This window comes from Pelodiscus sinensis, chromosome 3 (genome assembly GCF_052426305.1).
Source record: "Pelodiscus sinensis isolate ZL-2025 chromosome 3, ASM5242630v1, whole genome shotgun sequence".
Lineage (NCBI taxonomy): Eukaryota > Metazoa > Chordata > Testudines > Trionychidae > Pelodiscus > Pelodiscus sinensis.
The window spans coordinates 161,474,287-161,496,376 of record NC_143054.1 but is presented as its reverse complement, the minus strand read 5'-3'; the positions used below and the strand labels follow the sequence as shown (position 1 = coordinate 161,496,376).

The following is a 22,090-nucleotide window of genomic DNA, read 5'->3' as shown; positions in this document are numbered from 1 at the left end:
AACCCACATGTATTCATTTGGCAGGTGGAAAGGGAGTCGTAACACGGGGCTTTGGAAGAAGAGGCAAAGAAAAGAAATAGGAGAACCGTGTTAGGGACCTCCCCTTCCTGCCTTCTCCCACCAAATATTTAGTGTTTTGGAAGAGTCAGAGTCAACTGATCAAAAGTGTTTGATATGACACAAATCCTCATAGCTTTCTCAACCCTCTGTATTTTTATGTAATAAAAATAGCATTGAGATTTCACAATGCAACTGCATATTGTATTAAATGGAGGAAATAATTGAAGATAAAATTGATATAATTGTATGGCCCCTTTAATGTCCTGTTGCTCCTTAAAATTGTTTGTTGGTCCCAATACCACTGAAGTGTTGCTACGTCTAAGGTAGAACACTGCAGTAATTTAACAATGCATCAGAACATTGCATAATATTTTAGGACAAAAATGAAAAGCACCATATCCAATAAACTGTAGTTGTGAGAGAGTTGAAGATTAAGTAAGCAGAAATAATTACAAGTGTTTGTCTAACTGAATGCTCACTTCATCTTTCCAGAGCCATGGTGTCATGGAAGGGGATATACTTCTTACTTGCACTGTTCTTGGCAAGTTTTTTTGGGAGTATTTTCATGCTCGGACCTTTTCTACCTTTGATGTTTGTCTCCCCGGCCTGGTATCGCTGGATTACTGACCGCATTGTGGCCACCTGGCTCACACTCCCTGTGGTAAGTAGCAATATGACTATAATGATTGTAAGGGGAACTAAGTGTCCTTATATTTAAGTTGCCCAATACTTTCCATTGTAAAAGGTTCGTGTGTGGGGGTTTTTTTTAAGCTCTGACACCTCTCCTACCACCCAGCCTGGGCTTTAGCTAGACCAAATTGGCACATGTAGAAGACAGTGGTACTTATTTTCACTGGACTTTTAAAACATTTTAGTTAGCATATAATAGTTAACATTACAGTTAAATCCTAGTGCAGAGAAAGCATTAGTGTAAAATTGCCACCCCATTTTCCAAAAGAACTTCTTTCTAAGCAGATGCCATGGACATTTTTTGAACTTTCATTTCTTTAAATATAAATGGAGTCCCTTTTATCAGAGTTCACTGAATTGTACTGGATTTTGTTTTTTGTACCATGAGAAAATGGAAAGTACCTCCCTTATAGTCTTGGCAATGTCCTCCTGATACCTACATCCTACCAAACTTTTAGTATTGCTCTTAATGCAAATACAGTTTAGTTAAAAGCTTCTCTCTTTTTTGGCACTTTTATTCTGTAGTGACTAATTCCCACTTTTTTCCTTCCTTTCTCTCCTCCACCTCAACCCTCCTCCAACTCCCGCAAAGCAGTGCAGCTGCAATCACAGCAGCAAGAGGATATCATGAAACTTAAATAAAATGTTTTGGATTTTGAAAAACAATGATTTGATCAAGACCCAAAGCAGTTTTGCATAAGAGGACGTGGAGTACCTCAGAGAACCAAATAGCAATAGGGTGTATTTAGTCACTAACTGCTTGGAAATCTGTGATGCTGATAGATGAGACTGGCCGAAGTAGTAATGAACAGGGTTTTGGAGAGGGTTTTTTGATACTGTGGAATTTACTAATGAGGGTCTTTTTGAAGACTATCTTCTCCCATGTGCCATGCTCCTAAGAATCACGGTTGGGTACCTCTTGGTGACCTTTGCTGTTCTTAGTTTAATCCTTTTAGGATTTACACAAACATTTTAGTTCCTCCAGCCAAATTACAAAGGCAGATAATATCAGGTCAGCAAAAATCATTCTGAGAGAAGATTCATTTTACACTACAGCTATATGAGTCAGGGGACACATTAACAACACACTTTCCCCCTGATTTGATTACAATACTAGGAAGGGTCTGTCTCCCTATAGTTGGGTTTAATCATTAGATGTATTTTTTTGCTTTTATATGCTCTTTTCTTTAGTTTGTTTCTCTTCTGAAGGTATTTGCATATACAAATGAACTATTTGATGTTCTCTAATTGTGCAGAGGGTTTTTTCCCTTCAGAAATCTCAGGAGGTCTTTTAATCTTTCTGAAATAAAAGGCTGTCCTGGCTATCAGCACTTTATTGTTTCCCACACATCCATTCCTCCATAGGAAGATTAATATCTTTATTGCATATGATCAGTTTGTATTTTCTCTGCCTTGAAGTATTTGGGCTGATTTTATGTGCAGCTCAAAGTTTGTTTATTCTTCCCACCATTACAAGGATTATTACAATGGTACTAAAAATTAAGAGCTGGTCACAAAAAACAAACAAAACAAAAACACCCAACCAATTAACAGTTATACATTCTAGGCCAGTTTAATCTTTTGTGGATATGTTTAAAATTCAGTTGATAGTATAATGTTAGAAGTCTGACCCTGTGCTTGTCTACCAGATATCTTAAAATAGCTAACTCAACAAACAGGGCATCAAATTTCCATTCAGTTGTTTCTATGTTTGGAACTCCATAATACCTCCAAAGTCTCCAATACTGATTGTGACACAGCTGCTTTTTTAGGGGGCAAGGTGGGAAGTTCGTTTAAAAAAATTTTTGTTTAAAATTTTTTCTGTGAATGGCATTTTGATACCTGGTATATTTGAGTACATAATTGGCTCTTGGGTGGGGTGGGGGGGGGGTGGGGGGGAAGGAGTGTGTTTTTTTTGGTTTTGTTTTGCTTTGTTTTTGTTCAAAGGCCAAATCAAAACATCATTTGATTTGAACCAAGCTGATTTTTTTTTATTATTTCTCACCAAAGCAAACATGAAAGAAAACTAAGTTTTTGCAAATGCAATGTTTTGTTCAACCCAAAACTATGTTTTATGGTGTTTAATTAGCTACATTTCATGAATCTTCTTGGAGCCCTGAAAATTGCGTTTTTTGGGGCAGTTTTACAATCTACTGAAAAAAGGTCACGTTGCTCAATTTAGAAGTATGGTAGTTCCATTGCATGGTATTTCTACTGTGTCTGCTATGTCATTGCAAGAATTTAAAAATAGGTCTAAGTAGTTTTGAAAACTATTAAGTACTTAAAAAAGTCTAATTTTCCAAAGAGACTGAGGCTTAGACCTGCTTATTTCTGAGGAACCTAAACTTTTACTGAGGTCAAGATTTTTGGAATCACAACCAGCACTATCCCGGTATCCTCCCTTTCACTGGAACTGCATACCTCCCTGGTACCAATATGTTCTGAAAGATGGCTGGTTCCTCCTCCTCTGGACTGTGAAGAAAAGGGTTCTTCAGATACCCAGATTTCTGTACAAGGTTCTGCTGATTATCTACATTTGGCTATCTGGAACCTGCACCTCTTTCCAACTTCTTCCTCCTTGGAGGACGTGGTCATCCCCCACATATCACATTGATTTCTAATACTTTTAAGATCCAATGAAGAGGGAAGCAGGCACTCTTCAGATCCTAATAGAAAAAATGTAAGAGGCATCGCACAAGTTGCTTGACATCTTGCAGACACCATCTTCAGCATGGGTTGCCTTTCCTATAAATGAAGCATTATTAAAACCTGCCAAGTCCATCTATCAACCTTTTGTTGTTGCATCTCTCCCTTACCCTTACGTAATGGCAAAAAGACCAGACAAAATGTATTATCCTAGCTCAGGGCTTGGAGTTCTTCTTTTCCTTACACTGAACCAAATTCTTTAGATGTGGACACACTAAATGAGTGTCAAAGGCAATTCCGTTTGGAGATTACACCCTATGACATGGGCCACAGACCCTGGAGTATTTGAGTGCAAGCCTTTGCTCTTCTGCTAATTTACAATTCCAAGTTGCTAACTTTCAGCTGATTCTGGCAAAACAGCCACATTTATTAAATTAAGTTTACCTCTTTCATTGAACATTTATCACAACAACACAAAACAGTTCCAAGCTGCCCTTGCAGAAGGGCAGCTACTGACTAGAATAATCCTGCAGGCTTCTCTGAATGTGGCTGATATGGCAGCTAATTCCATTGCTATGGCTGTAATAACGTGCAGGGCATCGTGGATTCAGTCCCTTTTATGGTCTATAACTTGGTGCATACTTTGAAGGACTCTAGGGTGACCCTTTTTGACCCTTTGCTGGAGAGAGCTTATTTTTATATAGATGCGCACACATAATAATTTCTGACACACAGAGAACCTCCTACTCAATTCTCCATTTTCCATAGATCATTGGAGCACTTAAGAAAGAGGAAAAACACATTTCAAAGAGGACAGTTTTTGACTGCTACAGAATAGCTAATGAGTCCAATGTACTTTGACTCCTTGGTCAAGGACCACTGTGTGCTGATTTTCAAATCTTTGTGGCACCTTCTTACCCTGGTGGCTTTCTACCTTTTGGGAATGGTCTCTCCCATTTTCACACCTTAGAGGAGCAAATTACCTATGAGAGATGGATATTGAAGGTTATAACTTTGGGAAACTGTTCAGTTCCACACCATGGCTCTTTCCCTATTCTATTTTAGGGCCTCTCTGAAGCAAGAGATTCTGTCCCATCTTTGTTTAGGAGCAGTAGAATCAGTTCCCATTCTACATAAAGAAAGAGGGCATTATTCCACATACTTTTAAATTCCCCAAAAGAATAGATGGAGACCAATTATAGATCTTTGGAGCTCAGTATGTGTGTCAAGAGGATGGACCTCCTCAACTATTCTTCCATCTCTGGATCTGACGACCACTTTGTGATCTTAAGCCTTTAGGGTGCATATTTTCAGATCAAAATACACCCTTTTCAGAAGAAATTTCAGCCCTTTGTGGCGAGACAAGACCATTACACATATCAGGACCTTCCCTTCTGGCTAGACACGACTCCCAGGGTATTCACAAAACTCATGGCAATGATGGTTTTACAACTTCTCATTGAGGAGTAATAGACTTCACTTTCCTTGTTGATTTGGTTTTCTCAGGGGATGTTCTTACACCGTTATACTGGCACTTAGTTCTATCATTGTTAAACAGTTTCAGTTTCTAGCTCATCTTCATGAAGTCCTGCTGATACAAAGGATAGAGTGTATAGAGGCCATGCTGGGCATCACTACAGCCAGAGTTCGTTGTCAGACAACAGATTCCTTGCACTCAGCCATATGATTGTCTGCAACTTCTAGGCAGGTGTCAGCATGTACTTTTGTCATGCTTCATGGCTGGCCTTTTGAATGCCTCTTTTTTCAAAGATAGTCTCTCTCTGACCACATCCACACTTTTTACCTGGAGTTATTTCAGATTTGCATATCACTCAGTTCATCTCTCAGTACATATTCTAATCCAGGCCTGACTGGATAAAACAAGAAGTAATCCTTCATAACTTAAATGTCAGCAAAGCATTGGGTTATAATAAGGATGTAAACACCCTAGTTAATTATTTAGCTGGTTAAATAATTACAATTATATTGTTTAACTGGTTGGTTGGAGGGTTAGTGCCCTCCAGGCAAGGGCCACCAAGGCTGGGGTCCTGCTTGCTGTGCTGCAGCCAGGATTGGGCTAGACCCTGATCCTCTGCCAGGGTTTGGAGAAGGCTGATTAACCAGTTACCAGGTAAGCCTTCCAGTAAGCTTAACGTTAACTCATTACTAGGTGAGCCTTTTACATCCCTGGTTTACAATCTGGATAGGACTATACTTTTTATACTCCCTAAGATTGTTTTTGTTGTGGACAGCATTATAGGAATTGCTGCAACTACCCCAACTCTTTCTAAATGGTGTTTTCTGTGTGCCTACTCACTTGTTATGTGAATGCCACTGTAAAGTACCCCTTCCCCCAAAGTCATTGCTCGTTCTATGACTGTGTTTCATAGCTCTAGCCCTGCAAGATGGCATGTCTATTACAGAAATACCTCTTCAGCTGTGGCAGGGCTTATTTTTTTGCTCATAAAAATGTCATAAATAGGATTGTTTTCAGAACAGTGTGTGGGCAATCTTTGTAATTTGCTTAGAATGCTTTTAAAATGCTTATAATGAAAGCTGCTAATGTCTCGTACAGAACTATTCATGTTTCTCATTGACTTTAATTGCAGGAAGTTCAGATGATTGATTTGTTTTAAATGATCCAATAATTAGTATTTTCATCTAATTCTGTAAAAATAGAATTTTAAAGTAATTAATAAGTATTTCAGAGTTTTAAGTAATTCACGATGTGGCACTTATTTCCTTAGGGAAATGTTGTGTTCTAGGGAATATTTATCATAATTTGACAATCACTTAAAATGTGGGAACAATCTGACACCTTCATGATACATTATTGCATGGTAGCAAATAGCTACTTATCTTTTTTGTTACTTTCCCAAATGTTTTCACAAGCCCACAAAATAGCACAGGTCTCCAAAAAATTTTCTTGTTTTGAGAAATGAATTGTTAAATTAAAATATAAATTCAACCTTGAGTTTTACATCCCCATAGGAGCTGAAAAAGCATTTAACAATTTTTGTCAAACTACTTTTTCCTGTTGATTAACCTTCTACACCTCCACTTCTTGGGGGGATTTTCTCTTACGTAAGAGTTTTCTCAAGACTGATAGTATCTGGCAGAGAGTCAGGGGAGCAGACAGCCATGTGAGTTCCCTGAGCAATTTGGAGGGGGTACCCAGCCCTGTGCTCTTGGAAGGGGTGAGGCCTTGAGTGGAAGGAGAGGGGCCAGGGCACTTAGCTCTCAGCACCGCCTAGAGCAGTGTTTCCCAATTTTATTTGGCCACGGAACCCTTTTAAACTCAAAATAATGTTGCGGAACCCCTAACAACAGTCTTGTATATGGAGCTGAAAAAGTAGACCACAAATAAGTGAGGATAAAATAATAAACAAATGCTAAACAAGGTCATGATATCAACACTTAGTTTAATTGCACATATTTAAAAACAAAAAAACCCCACACTTAATGTGTAATTTTTTTTAATCATAAAATGTTATTGTAATAGAATTTTCTCGCGGAACCTTTATTTTCACTTGGTGGAACCCCAGGGTTCCGCGGAACACCGTTTGGGGAAACACTGACCTAGAGCATGCCAGGCTCCTCCTCCCAGCCCTTCGAGATACCTGAAGCATGCTGCACAGTGCTCCAGTGGCAATTTAAAGGGCCTGGGACTGTGACCATTGCTGCAGTAGCGGCCGGAAGCTCTGGGCCCTTGAAAATAGCCAGGTTGCTGGGCAGTTGCCCCCTGTCCCTCATCCTCAGTCTGTGTGCTTGCAGAGAGCATATAGCTTTCTTATTGTTTAAGCGATATAGGTACATGCTTTCACCAATTTGGTCAACAACTAATCTGTTTGTTAAATCCATCCAAGGAAAAATGAAGGCCGGGTGCTGAGTGTTTGTAGGGTTGCCAGGTGCCCGGCATTTTTGCCTCCTGGCCTGGGGAAAAAAATCAGAAAATACCAGATATCTTAGGTGTCCGATATTTTCTGAATTTTTTTTACTGGACAGAAGGCAAAAATACCGGACTGTCTGGGTGAATACCAGACACCTGGCAACCCTAACAACAACAATGGATGCACTTCTCCCCTGTGAATTTATGCTCACCCTTTATTGTGAGTCTTTATCTTTAATCAGAGTGTCCTGTGAGTAGGACTTCTGTTTCTTGCAGGCTTTCTGTTGTCTGGTGGTGGTCAGCCTGAGAGAAGATTCAGCAGAACCTGCTCTTAAATGAGGTTTCTGTCCTATTGGGCATCTTACTGACTGACCAGCTTCAGAAGCCCTAATTAAAACTAATTTCCTGACACCTCAACATTCCTTATAGCAAATCATTCTTTTAGGGTGGCTCTTTGTTTTTGAAGCACCGTTGATAAGTCTTCTGTCCCATTTGCTGCTAAACAGTTATACACTCTAAATGTGAGTCATGTTCTTTAAAATGATTGATTCAGTGTCATGTGAAAGTCACAATTTGATACATCTATAAATCAGTGCATCACAGTGCGTTCAATTTGTCTGGGATTTCCCATTTCCAGACTCATTTTCTGTCTTCTAGCTATTCTTGGGGATCAAAATGAAGCACTTTGTTTTGACCCTTCTGGCAGAGGGCATGGCATGCTGCATTCTAGAGCTCTACAGTGCCATGCTAGTATTGGCATTCAGCCACTCACATGATACACTTTCCTTTTCATGCTTGGGAAATTTGCTTGCAATGGTCCATACTTGGTTGGCTCATATTTAGAGTTTGCAGTTTGATTTACACACACCAATACAATCTGCTATTGAGTTCACAGCTCATTTTAAAAATAAAGATTATTTTTAGTTAAAAATCGTATTTGTATCTGACATCCAGATCAGAGTGACTATTTGAAAAAGTGCTGATTATTGATTCCACTTCTTTAATTAGGGACTATGGCAGGCAGCTATTGCGGGGGAGGAGGGGAATTGACCTTCAGTAAGAAAACAGGTAAGGGGAGTGCATTGATTAATTTCCCAATACACAACTTTATTAGAATACAATTAATGTTTATTTCTGACAGTGAACTAACAGACTTGCTTCCTTCCCTCCCTCCCTCCCTCCCCTTTGCCTCAAGTGGAAAGTCATAATATCGAAGTGTTTCTTCTAGGCTTTGCTGGAGATGGTGTTTGGCGCAAAAGTGGTTATAACAGGTGATGGGTTCATCCCTGGAGAAAGAAGTGTAATTATCATGAACCACCGGACACGAATGGACTGGATGTTCCTATGGAACTGCCTGCTGCGATACAGCTACCTCAGACTAGAAAAAATCTGTCTCAAATCCAGTCTCAAAAGCGTTCCAGGATTTGGTAAGTCATCTACAGTTTTAATGGGGGGAAAAAAGAGAATTAGTAATAAAATACAGTGTTTTCTAATGCCACCCTAACCTCATCTTCAGCTTCTGCTTCAATAAGAACAGCATTTTCCCACCCTGTACAAATGCACTGGTCAGGCTTATTGTTTCATTAACATATACTACCAAAAAGGGGTAAGGAATCTGTGTGTGGGGTATGAAAGTGGGTGGTTGTTTAATGTTTCCTGTGGACTGGTCAGAAATCAGTGTTCTTTCTAATAACTATAGTTTTAAATTCAGGTAACAAAAATGCACTGTACAGGATATAAAATAGCGTAGTTTACTTCTTTTGTTTGTCATTGTTACAGTGATATAGGCCAGAAACTGGTCTGGGCTGAAAATACTGAACAGAAATTATTTCAAATGAGCCCAAAAAATTGTCATGCAAACAGTTTCAAGATAAATATGCAGATTTATCTAAATGTCTTTTTGCATTCTATTTATCTTTAGATTTGTTTGACATGTCACATAAAATTACTTTGTATAGGATGTGTATCAGGTTTCTGAATTCTAAAGGGTAACCTAATTTTTTTTTATTCTGTTTTGTCAGTCCATTTGCCTTGTCAGATAATTTTTGGTAGGGGTACATCTAGTTCTGCTAATAGTAAATGACTTCCTGAACAGCAGGTGGAGCTCTCATATTGTGCCACACCAAAACTACTTTTTAAAAATCTTGATAGAAATAACATGATCATGGCCGTACAAATGATATTTTCTACCAATGTATATAAATTCTTTGGAAGAGTAAATGTTTGACCTAAGTAATGTGGAAACCATTTTAAGATGTTTATTCCTGTAAATCAGAATATAGTCAGTGCATTTTGCACTCTTACGTTGCATTATAAAAGATTTTATGAATTTTTATCAACTTTGAAAAATTATTTGAAAGTAACTTCAAATAGCCATTTTTTTTATCTTCAAGTGACAGCTGCACTTGCTGTTAGATTTTTTCCTAAGGAATTTTAGTACATGGTCCATGTGAACAGTAAGCATATATCTATGGATTCAAAGGATAATCTCCCAGTTAAGAACTATGTGTGTATTTTATAATATTCAGTGTTTAACAACATTAAAATTTCCTGAACATACATTTAAACAACAGATCCTGAGGGTGGAAATTATCTGAGCTGTCCAGGGTGTGGCCCTAATATAAAAGTAATTGTCAGTGAAGAAAAAAGCTTAGCGGTTATGTGGAGACTTTAACGGTAGCTTTCCAGTCTATTTTGCAGCATACCAAAACTTCACATGTATAAAATATACCTTCCAAAACACACAGCAGTTTCTTATGTATGTTCATTACAATTTCAAGAATAGGAATTTATTTTTAAATGGCCTGGAGCTAACAACCTTGATAAATGCAAGAGATTTCTGTGAAACTGCATCCTTACCTTACAGCATTGTTGTATTCATTTTAAGACACATTAAAGTCAGTTCATGCACTCACACTGTAGAAGGATAGGCTGCACAGGAATATAAGCGTCCCCTGCTGGGCCAGCAAGTTCAGATGCTTAAGCACTGCAGAAAGATGCAGCATACTGGTACATACCCCTGGACAGTGTTCCCTGTAATCTGTGCACTTGAATAGCCACCCAGGAAAGATTCAAATGCTGCTCAGCTGATTAGCAGAGTGCCCACAGCAGCGGACAACATGTGTTTCTTTTGTTGGTGCATATCCACACATGGCTCGGTGCACATAAAATTTATTCTGTCCATGGATGGAAAAAAATTAAAGGTTGCCCCAGGGACACAACCTGGCACCGCAGGACCACTAAGTCCCCTTAAACTGTTCTGCCTGGGCTGTTCTTGCTATGCTACTGGTAAGCAGCAAACTCCTGCAGGTGCTATGATCACTGAGCCATCAACACATGGAGGTATACACACCCACCTAAATTGCAGGAATGCTCTCTCAGCCATTCACTAGTTATACATGTCTTCAGCCAATTTCCCCAATCTTCTCCCATCCCACCTTTCACCCCAGTGATGTGCCATCTTATTCTGTTCAAGACCTTTTCTTGAAAAGTGCAAGCTCTTTAATGAGTTTGTCACTTTAGACAAACTGGTAAGCATAAAACATTAAATAAGTGTCTTAATGACGGAAAGAGAGATGTTGAAGTGATTATACGTGGTATGCATAAAGGTCAATATTGGTTGCATGAGAAATAAATACAAAAATGCAGTCTAGATTCCAAACTTTAACTGAGTTTTTGAATCAAACAGTTTTTCTCTTCCCATTGGATGTTCCGGGTAGTTTACAGTTCTTAAAACTCAGGTTGAATTCCTTTCTGAGCCTGGGGCCAATTTTCTCAGTTTGAAGTCATCATCTTCCAAGTATTGAGATGAGGGATAAGAGAGATAAAATGATGATCCTCATTTATACTTTCTCTGCAGTTGCTAGGAAGATCCCTGATATGTGGATATATTGTGTGTGGTGGGGTGTCTGTTAGGTAGCTCCCACTGTGTTCATGCCTTCTCTGAGGAATCTCTGGGAGAATAGATTATTCTTGATGTGCCTTTAACATAGGCCTTGCTGTTCCTGATAAATCTGTTTAGTCAGTGTTGCCTCTCTGTTGCCAACAAAAGGCTAGCTGTTGGCATTTCCCACTAACCACATAATTGAGAAACAATCATAGAGCAATGCTTCCTAACTTCACATACAGCGATAGTGCATACAATTTAACCGGATATTGTTCAACAAACCAAGACTTCTTAAATGATCTTGCAAGACATGCATGATTCAAAACTTATCATACCTCAGAGGTGAGTATGGGGGTCCCAGGATGCTATTTTGAGATACAGAAGCAAAATACTGCTAACCTATGCAAGCAAGTGGATTTTGTTCATTCCAATCATGATGTAAGAACGCGGAGAGAACTAATGGCTGACACAGGAGATTCTGTAGAGAAACTTGAACAGACAGGTTTGGGAAGAGCTGAATTTAAGTGTGCCATGTTAAGTTTCAAGCCAAAGTCTTGGAAAGGGGGAGTTTGGACAGTTGATTGTGTACTGAGAGTGGGTTTGTCTGTTCAAAACAGGATAGACACTGCACCTCTTTCCAAATAATGACCACCGCCTCTTATCTTAGCCTGTGAGCTCTCTCCCTCATTCCTGCCCATTTTGCCAAAGGAACTAGTTATTTGTATAATTTGTAAGAGCTACAGAAAGGAAACTCACACAGCAAAACGGTGTTTAATGAGTTCAGGTTACTGAAGGACGTACTCCACGTAACCGAAATCTTGAAACTAGAATAAGTAGTTAAGTCTTCAACACTCTTTGCCTCCTTTGTTGCCTGCAGGGTGGTGTTCAGTACGTCTCAGCACTCAATAAGGCAGTCCCTTCCTTCTCAAACTGATGACAGATCAATATATGCCTCCAACTTAATCAAGCTTTTGTTCTTAAAAATCTTAACAGAGTAAGGGTATGTCTACACTACAGCATTATTTCAAAATAGTTAATTTTAAATAGCTTATTTCAAAATAACGCATCTACACACAAAATGCATTTCGAAATAGCGTTTTGCTATTTCGAAATAGCACGTCCACACTGAGTGGATGCTGAATTGCATTTAAGGCTGGCAGGGCATCAGGTCAGGATTTACTTTGTGTGGCTGCTGCCTGAGGCTATCCGAGGCCTGTGCTTAAAGGGACACCCCCCCCCCACCCCCCACCCCGGACAGCCAGTTCTCAGGTTTTCCTGCTTGCTTGCCTACCTCAATGAGGGACAGCAAAGCATTTTGTCTGTGTGTGCTCTGGTTGCCCTCACTCAGGACACCACAGCACTCTGCAACATAGAGCCGGAGCTGGCCCTGAGCATTCTGGTGCTTCTCTTGGATGCATTGCTGTGAGCCTGGCTGCACTTTCTGCAGGCTGCCATCCGGGACGTCTATCGGGGGTCCATCCTGTCTATCCAGGAGGCCCTGTGGGGAGAGCTTCCACTCTGAGGAGCCCTAACAATCTCCCTGGTCTGCCCCACTGGGGGCTTGTGCCTCATTCCTCCCTCACGTCCTTCCACTTACTCCCGCCAGCCCCCCATCCTGATGTAAAATAAAATACACATTTTTTCATAAACACAAACTATCTCTAACAAAACTGAGGGGTTGGAATGAAACTCTGGTGAAACTGGGGAAAGGGGGGAGGGGAGAGGGAAACCTGAGGAAGGAGCTTGGAAGGAGGAAGCAGGGGGAAGAAAAGGGAGGGGAAGCTCAGGGCTCGGGTGGGGGTCTTGCCGGACCAACTTGATTTTCATGTGAACCTGCTCCTGGGTTCGCATGTGGCCTTTGGTGGCCAGGCTGGCAGCTATCCTGCCATAGACATCCACCTTCCTCCATCTAGTGCAGAGATCATGGATGTTGGGGACATTTCTTCTCCCCTCCCACCCCCCCAAACCTGATTAAGGTCCATGATCTCTGCCCTGGACCAGGAAGGCGCCCGCCTTCTCCAGGCCCTGGCAGGCTTCTGGGAGCTGGCAGAGGGCTGGCTGCCAGTGTCCTTCTGGCTCATGTTTTGGGGCCACTGGGCACAGTGACTGCTGGCTCTGGGCTGGCAGGCTTGGAGCTGGCACAGGCACTGTGGCCAGAGTCTACCCCTTTAAGGTCTCCAGAGAGGGAGGAGGGAGAGGAGTGTTCTTGGCTGAGGCTGGAGTGGCCACCAGGGCACCCGGGGAAGGCTGGAGGCCCCCTATTTTGAAATAAGTGTCTACACAGCACTTATTTAGAAATAGCTATTTCGAATTTGGCATTATTCCTCGTGGAAGGAGGTTTACCAAATTCGAAATAAGCCCTCCGCTATTTCAAATTCATTTCGAAATAGCAGTTTGGCTGTGTAGACGCTAGGAAATTATTTCGAAATAAGGGCTGTTATTTCAAAATAACTTTGCTGTGTAGACATACCCAAAGAGAGTTATGCAAAGACATTTCCTGACATGAGCTGCAAAAGAGGAACTAATGTTCTTTGTCAACATCAATCTGCGGAAGAGCCACATGGAGTGCCTTCAAAGTAGGTTTGAAGAATACTAGAATATGGGCTAATGAACAGACTAGGGATGTAAAAGAGTATTTGATTAGTCGGCTACTCGCGTTCCCCCATCCCGCTGCTTCTATATCAGAGGCAGCAAAGTCGGGAGGGGGGGGGGGAGAAGGCAGGAACCTGTGCTGGGGCGCGCTAGCTTAAAAGCCGGTTTCCCTCTAACACTCTCTGTGGTGTTGCTTGTCCCCTCTAATCCCTCGTGCTGCTGCTTCTATCAGAGGCAGCGCTACGGGGAGCAGCAGATGCTGCTCGGCCATCAGCCCCTGTCTGCAGGGGGTCCCAGCTCCCTTCTGAGAACCTCAGTTGATGGGCTGCTGGACCTGGAATGAGCAGGAACTGAGCAAGCCTGGCCTCAGTCTTGGCTCACAGCAGATCCAAGAGCTACCCCTGCTGCGGCTGTGCAGTTTAAATGTACTAAGAGCTAAGCTGCCTTTGGGCCTGGCTCTTACTACATTTAAACTGCAGAGCCACAGCAGAGGTAGCGCCTTCTGAGCGCCTTCTCTTATCGACTAATCAAGTAGTTGATACAAATGACATCAACCCAATTACCTGCCTCTTAACATCCTTAGAACAGACCCAAATGTAGAAGGGATATATTCCTAGGATATGTTTAGAGACTAACTAATAAATTGAATGCATGGCTAAAAAGGCAGTACTAATAATAGGGTATTAATTTTGTGGCACAATGGAGTTCATTGTGCTGGCTGGAACTGTATAGAAGGGCACCATTGTTGTTTGCTGTAAGATGCTTTAAACTAGCAGACTAGAAAATGCTGTGTAAAATCTGGTGGAGAGGGAAGAAATGAATGAAAAATGAGATTTATGACTCCAGCAAAGAGATGCACTTGCAGAATTTCTACAGGAACTTGACTGAAACGCAGTGCAGCACAAAAGCTATTGGAAGCTAAATTCAGAAGGCTAGAGGTTGTTAGAAGTCAGTGGGAGCTGTTTATGCTTCATATTAGTCCTATGATTGGCTTTTCAGTTGAGATTTTTAAACCTGTCAGAACTGAAAATGTATATCTTGTGCTAAATATCAGTAGAGAATTGTGGCCCAGGGGTGTAATTGAATTCAGTCAAGCAGTGTAGAGCATCTCATTTTACCCCATGACCCTATCATGTGATGCGAGAGGCTTTTAATTTATACTAACCACTGAGGAGAAGTCTTCAGCAATTTTGTAGTTCTGTTTTAAAAAGTATTCTGTTTTAAAAAGTCTTTGCCCATTTTGTAAGCTTTTAGTATTTAATAGTATCTCTTAAAGATCACAAGGAAAAACAACTTAGAAATCCATGTGGTGTCTTGTCAATGAGTTGCAGATGTAATTGCCAACATTTGTTCATCTTAAGTGCAATATTTCAAGCCAGAAATTATTTAGAATTCGGAAATTAAAATCATGTCTCTTCCTATAGTACCTTTCAATTTAATCTTTTCAGATGGATACAATTATATGACCTACTATACTTGATTAAAAATAAACAGATACAGAGCTTTTGATACGTTTACTAAAGATAATCCTTAAACTACATGGTCATCAGTTCTTTGTTTTGTTCAGAATTGTGTACTAGGGGTTTTAAATTGCACTTGATCAGCTAATCAAGTAGTCAATGGAATTTCCATCGACTGTTTGATTAGTCGATAAGGTGGGAAACTGCACAGTCACAGCAGGGCCGGGAGCTAACCCCACTACGGTTCTGCCTTTTAAATATATTGAGAGTCACTAGGCTCTTAATACATTAAAAAAGCAGAGAAGTAGCTGGGGAACCAAGTGCGAGCTAGGAATCAGCTTATTCCCAGTTTATGCCCAGTCCTCCACTAACCTCTGTCTCCCCTGCCTCCCTGTGGAGATGGTGCTGGGGGGAACCTCTCTGATAGAGGCAGCAAGGGGTGGGGACGAAGCGACTAATCGAGTCACTACTTGACTTTCCAATAAGCATATGCTTACATCCCTATTGTGTACTGCGTGGGGGTTGTATGGAACACTTTCACATAAGTATCTCTGAGTACTTTGCAAATATTAAGCCTGACAACATCCTGGTGCTAAATATCCTGATTTTAGAGTGGAGAAATAAATGCGAGAAGTTAAGAAAATTACACAAATCAGATACAGTAGGGGCAGACCTAGGACATGAACCCAGAAGAATTGATTTCTAGTCCCAATCTTTAGAGATACACTCTTTAGGCTTGGCATTTAATTTGTATTTGGAGGTTTAATGTTCAGAGAAATGTATGTTCGGAGATGAGCAGAGTGAACCTGCCTGTGCTCCACCCTGAGGTAAGGTTGCCAACTCTTCCCTCCTGAAGCGCAAGTAGGAAATCAGGAAGCGCAAGTCCAGCAGTACATTGGGGCTAAGGCAGGATTCCTATCCTCCCCGAAGTGGCCAGCATGTACCTCCTTGGGGCCCTAGCCTCCTCCCAGTGCCCCCATCTGTACCCCCTCCTGTGCCCCAATCCTCTGCTCCCCACCCTGAGCCCCTGCCACACCCAAAATCCCTTCCAAAACCCACACTCCCTCCCTCACTGTAGCCCAGTGGTCTCCAACCTTTTTAAGCATGAGATCACTTTTTGAATTTAAGTGCAATCCAAGATCTACCTCAAACCCAAATATCCTTGTCCCCCCTCAGAGGCCCCACCCCTGCTCACTCCATCTTCCCTCTTTTCCCTCCTTGCAGGCTCTGGTCTTGGATTAAGGGATTTGGAGTATGAGAGGGCTCTGGTCTTAGCTTGGGGTAGGCAGTTGGGGTGCTGGAGGGGGTTCTAGGTGCAGGCTTTGGGAGGGCATTTGGATGCAAGAGTACTCGGGGCAGGGACTTGCAGGAGAGGGTTCATGACTGGGCTAAGGTTTTGGGGTGTGGGCTCCAGGTGGGCACTGATTACCTCAGTTGGCTCCTGCATGGTAGTGCAGTGGGGCTATGGCAGGCTCACCCCTGCCCTGGTCTTGCATCACTCCCCAAAGTAGCCAGCAAACTCCCTCCCAAGTCCCGTTGTGCACCCTCTCTGCTCTGTAGAAATAGGATACAAGAGGTGGGGGGGCACCTTGACATGAGCACCCTTCCTCTCCCTCCCCTACCCTACCCAGAAAGCAGGAGGCTCCTGAAGAGACAGCTCCAAGGCAAAGGGCAGAAGATGTACAGCAGTGCGGGGAGGAGCAGCTGAAGTGCTGGCACTTGATAGCCTCTTGGCCAAACCTCTTGGCCAAACCTGTCAGAGGTGCCAAGATCTACCAGTAGATCCCAATCTATTGGTTGGTGACCACTGCTGTAGCCCCTTGCCATAGGCTCAATACAGAGCCCTCTTCTACATTCCCAATTGCTGATGCCCAGCCCAGAGCCTGTATCTCCTCCCACATCCTGCCCATCCCTGTGCAAGTGAGGGAGGGGGTGGAGAATGAGTGACAGAGAAAGGAGGGATGGACTGGTTGGGGCCCTGGAGAAGGGACAGAGACTCGGAAGTGGTGGGGCAAGAGAGTTTGCGTTTGTGTGGTTAGCCAGTTGGCAACCCTACTCTGAGGCCACCTTGTCCTCCTTCCTCAAGGCTTTGCTTCTTCCTGGCCCTGTACTGTCTTCATGGGAGCCTTTGGAGAGGTGATGAAGAGTGGCAGGTTTGGCTACCTGGTGGACAAGCAGGGGAAAGAGGTTCGAGCTAACCAAATGGGTGGGTGTGCAAGAGGATGTGATGAGGAGGCACAAGTGCCAGTTTTTTCATTAACATTAAAGTGCTTAACCTGAGAGAAGTCCATCAATGTGTGCAGCACCATCCTCTTTCACATTGTCTGTGAATTTAATCAATTTGATATTTAATCTTTTCCCCCTCATTAACAAAGATATTAAATGAACCAAGGCCCAATACTCATCCATGAAGCTGCCTTGGGATACCTTGCCTCATTCACGGACACATACTTTGATTATGGTCCTTTGGTCACTTTTCAATTGATATAACCACGTTCAGATTAAAGCCAATTTACATTTTTTTGTATTAAGTCTTGAGATACCATTCCAAATGCCCCTGTCCCCAATGCCATTGCCATTGCAATGCCTTCACTCACTATGATAACCCTCTAAAAATCACTGAAACCAAGCTGACTTGCTGATGGTTAAAATATACTTTGTTTCCAGCAGAACCTCACTGATTTATATTAGTGAATGGGAGACCCATTCTGGACTTCAGGAGTTTGAGAACTGGAAATTTAAGTAATTAAAAAAAGTCAGACAATACTTTGTCATTCTTTGCCTATGCGTTTGACATTATCGTTTACTTCCAATTATTTATTACATTTTATTAAGTATTAAGTGAGCTATAGTATACGTTCCTAGGCTAGTGGATTAGGGAAACTTGATTTTTAATAGGCAAAAAGCAGTCAATGCTGTTGAACCCCTAGAGAATTGCCTTTGCAGAATGTTCCAGGTAGTTTTTGATGATGTCCGCTAAGACGGGTTCTCGACCTTTTCTTTTTTTTTTTTTTTCCTGGGACTTCCCCTACATGCCATGAAAACTCCCTGGCCCACCTGTGCCACAACCACTGGTTTTCTGCATATAAAAGCCGGAGCTGCCATTGGGGAGTAGCAAGCAGGAGAGTGGCATTGTGGGGCCCCCACAAAGATAAGATTGGATTCAACCTTGATAGTGAAGCTCAGGACCCTGGACTTTAGCCCCATATAGTGCAGCTTTGGCTTTCTGTCCTGGGCCCCAATGAATCTACTTAGAACTTTTAAACCAAAAGCAGTTGACTTTGCCTGTAATGTGTATGCTGTTGTGAAATACTGGTTTAACGTTTAGATAAGATTGCTGTTTCCTTTTCTGGATCATCCCGGAAAGACATTACTTCAAGGAAGTAAATATGGATCTAGTACTTAACTAATGTATGAGGAGCTTGTTTGTGGGGTTCCCCCCCCCCCCATTTTTTGGATTCACTAAACAGACTAATTTTTGCTTATTTTTTTAAAAACTGAGGAATTCTGTGGCACTTCAAAGACATGACCAAATAAGCTTTTTGTGGTCTGGGGTTTACTTTCTCAGATCCCATGGAAGCTTGTGCCCAAATGAATCTTCTAATCTTTAAAGTGCCACAGGACTCTTCGTTGTTTTTGCTGAAACAGACCAGCATGACTACCCATCTGCCACTTATTTTTTAATTTGTGTTGCAGAGGAGTATGCCTGTAAGTAAGACTTTTAATTTCAAGTGAGTAAAACACCAGTGTTACTTCTTCTCTAGTTTAACCCCCACCCCTTTCCCCCCAAACTCAATTTTTTTGTATGCAACTATCAAGATAATATTGTCAAGGTAGTTTTAAAATATACTAGAAACAAGGGGAAATAGATTTTTATATTCAACTCATGTAAAAAGGGTAAGACAAGGGGTAGCAAGATGTGCTGGTGTTCAGGATCGCAACAACCATGAGATTGAATATCTGCTGTACCACTAGGCAACTGAAAGTGATACGAACACTCCTGGGTCATACATTTCCTCGCTCAACTAATTGCTGAGTGATAATTTATTAAAGGAATGGACCAAGTTAAATGACAACTGTTCAATTCATTATAAACCATTAACTATACATTAAAGATGAACATAGTAAAAACATTACCATGAGCAGATACTCTGCATTAAAAAGAGTGGTACAAGAAGTACCAATTTCTTAATTAATAGTTTGCAAGCATTAAATCAGGAAAGTAATTTAAAAATTGAAATGTGTTAAAATGTGATAAACTCAAAAACTCTCTCAAAAGCCACGTGATAAAATTTTTCACTATAACATTCTTCTCTCTGGCAGAGCTTGTAAATCGGAAGTATAAAGGCTGCTGAGTGTTCTTTTTAAATGGAGATCCACAGTTATGCAACTTTTATAACTATTGGTACAATGCAACCAATTACATGAATAACTATTAATGAACCACTGCTATGATCACATATTTTGTATGCATAGAAATTGGGCACTTGGAAGTGATTTGTGCCCATCTTTGTGACTGTGGTATATCAAAGTTACTTAGTTACTGCCCTAAAATATTTCTGATTTGAAAAAAGAATCAACAAATGTGTGTGACAAACAATAGAAGGGGAGGGGGAGGGAGAGGATGGCTAGGTCAAGATTGGATTCATTGACAGAATGGTGGAGAAAGGTGTAAAGTATTACAAGAGAAAAGCAAATAGTTTGAATGATTTGGAGTCGTGAAGAGCCTTAAATGTGAGTATTAACTTGTATATGGTGTGGTGGAAAACGGTTTCCAGGAAGAGATGTATAAGGTGACTGACCAGGAAAATGGTCTTGGTGGCAGTGTTTAGTGAAGACTGGAGGCGGGGGTAATCTGGTTTTTGGAGAGGGCAGAGATTGTTGGCAGTGACCAAAATTTGAGATTGAGGATTTGAACAAGATTTCTAGCTCTCGGGACAAAGTTAAATTTTGCTTTAAAAAGGTATAGAGAAAAGAGATGCCAGAATTTGAGCACAACTTGGATCTGTGACTTGTTGGAGAGAGTTGAGTCAAATGATACTCTGACTGTGGGTCTGAAGGGTTAATGTTACTAATGCCAGAGAATAAGCGGAGTAGAGAAGATTTAGAAAGACGTATGCTATTTTGAATAGCACATTTTAAAATGTAAGGTTGTGTATCATGTTATAGTTGCAGTTCCTGTAGGAAAAGCACAACTTTGAATTTCCTGCCATGTTTTCTGGTTAAGTATCAAAAATAAATGTTGTACTAGGGGAGGCTTTGGCAATTAAATCGTCTTCTTTTGAGAGACTCTCTTAAATATGTTCAGTGAACATTAAAAAATGGCTGCCTATTTATTATCAAACTTCTCCTTCCCTGTTTTCCCTTCTCCCCTCCCACATTCTTCCCCCACAATAAATAAAATGCTTGGACTTAGAATAAACATAAATAAAATAATAAAATGTGGGCTTTAAAATTAAAATGTTTTCTCTGCCATAATTATAGAATTGTTAATGTAATGGTGCGTGACTGCTGGAAAATTATGTACCTCAGTTGGTTTTGCCCCACCCTGGGTCCCCAGAGCAAAAGTACACTTCCTATGTGCTATATATTTATCCAATTCTGTGGTAGCATTTCCTGTCCCTTGCATATACGATCATGTGACAGACTACAGTATGTAGTCAAGCCATAGTAAAACCAAGATAGGTGTGAAAAATATACCATGATTATATGCCTGTTACCTAATCTAGCAAAAAATGAAGGTTAAATGTCTTTAATCAGAATTACCCTAGATTTGAAAACAGTGTCTGTCTTTTGAGTCACAGAAAGCTGACTGAAAAGGTCATTGTGGCTGGCTGCTGCATGTTTTAACTATGCTAACCACATAGCAAGCTTGAGCGAGACTTATATACCGGTAATCTATGGTGGTGAATGCTTATGAGTACGTTTTGTAAATTGAGATTAGTTATCGGAAATGTCAGGTATTACAGGCACAGTATTTGTTTTGGCAAAGAAATGGAATCGCACTGTTGGATTTGGACTAACTGCCCTGTTTGTGTTTGTGTTCCATATTTTCCCAATTATCTTTCTCGTGAACTTACAAACTAAAGGGCAAGCTTTTGCTTTCCAGTAAAAATAAACAGTGATTTCTTCCAGACTAGCAAAATTCTTGATGTCCAGGAGCCTCAGACTATCAAAAATAGTACAGCAAAGAAAAATATAATTACAGGCAGTCCCCGGGTTACGCAGATCCGACTTATGTCGGATCCGTACTTAAGAACGGGGCTTTTCTCGCCTCAGAGGACGCAGGTGGCGGGACCGCCCAGACGCGCCACAGTCCCGCCGCCCGCGTCCTCCAGGGCAAGAAAAGCTGCTCCGCGTCTCCCTGGTCTGCTGGGGGAGATCTCTTCCTCCCCCCCCCCCCCCGCCCAGACCAGGGAGACGTGGAGCAAAGCCGCGGGGGACCCGGGTGGCGGGACCGCAGCGCGTCTTGGTCCCGCCACCCGCATCTCCCTGGTCAACTGGGAGGCGTAGCTAGTGCGCCCCCCAGCAGACCAGGCTTTTCTCGGGACGCCTGTGGTAGAGCAGCTGGGGCGCTGCCGGTTGGTCCCGCAGCGCCGCTCTCGGCGCTACTGGACCAACCTGGCAGCACCCCAGCTGCCCTGCCCCAGGCGTCCCCAAGTCAGCCGCTGCTGAAACTGACCAGCGGCTGGCTACAGGAAGCCCGAGGCAGAGTTGCTCTGCCCCGGGCTTCCTGGAATCAGCCGCTGATCAGTTTCAGCTGCAGCTGGGGTGCTGCTGGGTTGGGTCCCCGCAGCGCCGCATCTCGGCGCTGCGGGGACCAACCCGGCAGCACCCTAGCTGCTCTGTCCCAGGTGTCCAGATTCA

At 41.9% G+C, this 22,090-nt stretch overlaps 1 protein-coding gene across 4 annotated transcripts in view; it reads left to right on the top strand.

Annotated features, from left to right (window-relative positions):
* Nucleotides 1–22,090, top strand: part of LCLAT1 (lysocardiolipin acyltransferase 1) — a 208,508-nt gene that overhangs the window by 78,441 nt on the left and 107,977 nt on the right. For all 4 annotated transcript variants that reach the window (XM_089777485.1, XM_089777483.1, XM_006118066.3 and 1 more), the window contains exons 2-3: nt 553–721; nt 8,514–8,712. In XM_089777485.1, the coding sequence (XP_089633611.1) occupies nt 553–721; nt 8,514–8,712 (368 nt within the window). The remainder of the gene's footprint in view (nt 1–552; nt 722–8,513; nt 8,713–22,090) is intronic.